Here is a 2,606-nt window from a genome sequence, read left to right as displayed (position 1 = left end):
GAGTCACTGGGAGCCCAACTTTCCCTGTGTCTCCGCTGTCTGATCACTCCTGACTTTTGTTGCTTGCTTGATTTCAAGGCACAGCCTTCTTAGAATTAACTTTAAAAAAAAAGAAGAAGAAGAAGAAGAAGGATGCCCTAGAGGCAGTGTTGGCCCAGAAGAATCTGAGAGGCCTCTGAGATCCAGGGAATCGACCGTCAGGTGCTGGAGAAATGTCGCTGTCCTGACCTCCTGAAACTTCCCCGTTTGCGATTAGACATTTTCAGCTTCATTCTGTCTTGCCGGGCCCTCCACACGGTTCACCTGGATGTTCCCCGGCACGGGACAGGGCTGGGCCCCCAGCGCGTGCACAGGACACCTGTGCAACGAGCCCCAGTGAGTCTGGGCCCGGCTTCCATACTCCGCCCCTCCCCAGGGAGCCCAGTTCCCGCACAGGCCCCGGGACACAGCGCCGAGGGGGCCGCGGAGGAGGCGGGGAGAGAGGGAGCGTGCGTGACAGGCCCGAACTACTGGAGAAGAGAAGGGAGGGGAGGGGAGCAGGAGTGGGGCAGGGGCAGGACTGGGAGGAAGGGGGCAGCGAGGAGCGGAGGGAGCCCCCCCAGGCCTGGCTCTGCCCGGCCGCCCGGACATCGGAGGGCAGGACTGCGCGGACCGGCGCTCCAGGGCCGGGGGGCGGGGATGGAGAGGGGGTGGCCGGCCTCGGCCCCAGCGCCTCTCGGGGCGCGCCGCACCCCGGGGGTGCTCCCCATCCCAGGCCTGGGGTCGGGGGTCTGCCGGACCTGGTCCCCGGCCTCCGCCCCAAGCCGAGCCCAGACCTGAGCCTCTGACGTCAGCCCCGTGCCCCAGATAACTTCCTCCCAGAGCCGCTTCCGCGGCGGCCGCACGTCCCCGACCCGGCCTGCCACGCCCAGGGCAGGGACACGGTACGGTCACCCGGCCCGGCCTTCCCAGAACCAGCTTCCGCCCCGCCCACCTGGCCCTCGGTTCCGGGAAGCCCCCCCACTGCCCCCACCTCCGGGTGGGGTAGGAGGGTGCCGCCCGCAGGCGGTCGTGGCCTCCTTGGGAGTCCTGGAACTGCCGGGACCCAGTCCCTGGACGGAGGGCCGGTAAGGGCGCTGATGTCAGTTGGGGACCCCCACTGCGGACTCCTTCCCTGCTCCACTTTGTTCCATAAGCACAGGGGACCTGGACTTTTTTGTGCTCATCCCCCCTAAAAGTGTAAAACCCAGTTCTGGACTCTGTTTCATTCACTGATGCCGGGTATAGTGTGTGTGTGTGTGTGTGTGTGTGTGTGTCTGTGTCTGTGTGTGTTGTGTGTGTGTGTGCGCATACTCCTGGGCTCAGTCATGCCCGACTCTTTGTGAACCCATGGACTGTGTGTGTATGTGTGTGTGTGCGTGTGTGCACATGCTCGTGAGTTCAGTCATGCCCAACTCTTTGTGACCCTATGGACCCTAGCCCGCCAGGCTCCTCTGTCCATGGAATTTTCCAGGCAAAAACACGGCAGCAGGTTGCCATTTCCTTCTCCAGGGATCTTCCTTCAGGAATCAAATCGGCAGCTCTGTGTCTCCTGCTTTGGAAGACAGGTTCTTTACCACTAGCGTCACCTGGGAAGTAGATGTTCAATATGAATGAATGAACAAATGAAATGAATGAATGAATGAAACAGGGAGGGTCTCATGGGCGGACTGCAGTCAGTTTATGTGGGGCCTGTGGTCACTTGGGGTGTGTGGTCAGCCATGGTAGGGGGTAGAACTCCAGGCCACAAGCCGCCTAAATGGGGCCTATGCACCCTGGCCTCAAATCCTTGGGTGAGGGGTCTGGCCCCTTGGGGTTCAGGGCCAGGTCATGGAGGAACCAGAGTTCTGGGGTGCCTCCTTCCTGTCGAGAGAAACTGGGCTGGCCGGGCTGACAAGTCCAGCGGCATAGCCGAGCTGACACTCATCTGCAGCATATAACCCACTTCATGGAGCCCCGAACGTCGTGCTCGAGCACTCGGAACTCCTGCCACCTCTGTCCCCTGCCCAGCGGGCACTCCACCAGGCCAAGACCATGAGGCAGGTGCTAGCCGTGGTCCTGCTCCTGCTGCTGCTGCGGTCCGGTGAGTCCTACAGATTGCAGGAGAGTCCTACAGGTCCTACAGGTCTGTCCTGCCAGCAGCTGTAGCCAGTCCCCACTCCCTGGCTAGGCTTGGGGCTGCAGCACTGGCCTCCTCTTCTTCTCGCAGGAGGAAGGTTCCAGACATCCCAGCTGGGGGAGTGAAGTGGGGAAGGCAGCGCGGGTGCAGGCCTGCGAGGGCCCTGAGGCAGTGACCCGGGCAGGATCCACCCCCACCCGCACCCCCACCCCCGCTCCCACTGCCTTGGGCAAGCAGGGCCAAGCTCTGGGCTTGGCACTCCGCTTCCTCTTGTCTTGGTCTCTCCCGTCTCCAAGGCACAAGCACAGGGCTGCCTGGGTGCAGGATCTGAACTCAAGACTGCTGGCCTCCAGCCCAGGGCCAGTGTCCGCAAGGCCAGGAAGTGTGGCCGAGCGTGGCCTGAGCCAGGGAGCCACGGAAGGCTGGGGGCGCTTAGCAGGGCATGGGGGAGGGGTGCAGGCAGGAGGGG

General features: G+C 62.9%; 1 protein-coding gene across 1 annotated transcript in view; it reads left to right on the top strand.

The window, feature by feature from the left end:
• Positions 1 to 2,031: 2,031 nt before the first annotated feature.
• PRSS27 (protease, serine 27) overlaps positions 2,032 to 2,606 on the top strand; it is a 7,121-nt gene continuing 6,546 nt past the window's right edge. The window contains exon 1 of the mRNA XM_010840329.1: positions 2,032 to 2,101. Within this exon, the coding sequence (XP_010838631.1) occupies positions 2,053 to 2,101 (49 nt within the window). The 5' untranslated portion in view covers positions 2,032 to 2,052. The remainder of the gene's footprint in view (positions 2,102 to 2,606) is intronic.

The sequence above is a fragment of the Bison bison genome, unplaced genomic scaffold (assembly GCF_000754665.1).
Source record: "Bison bison bison isolate TAMUID 2011002044 unplaced genomic scaffold, Bison_UMD1.0 scf7180017864144, whole genome shotgun sequence".
Taxonomy (NCBI): domain Eukaryota; kingdom Metazoa; phylum Chordata; class Mammalia; order Artiodactyla; family Bovidae; genus Bison; species Bison bison.
This window is presented reverse-complemented; position numbering and strand designations above follow the sequence as displayed.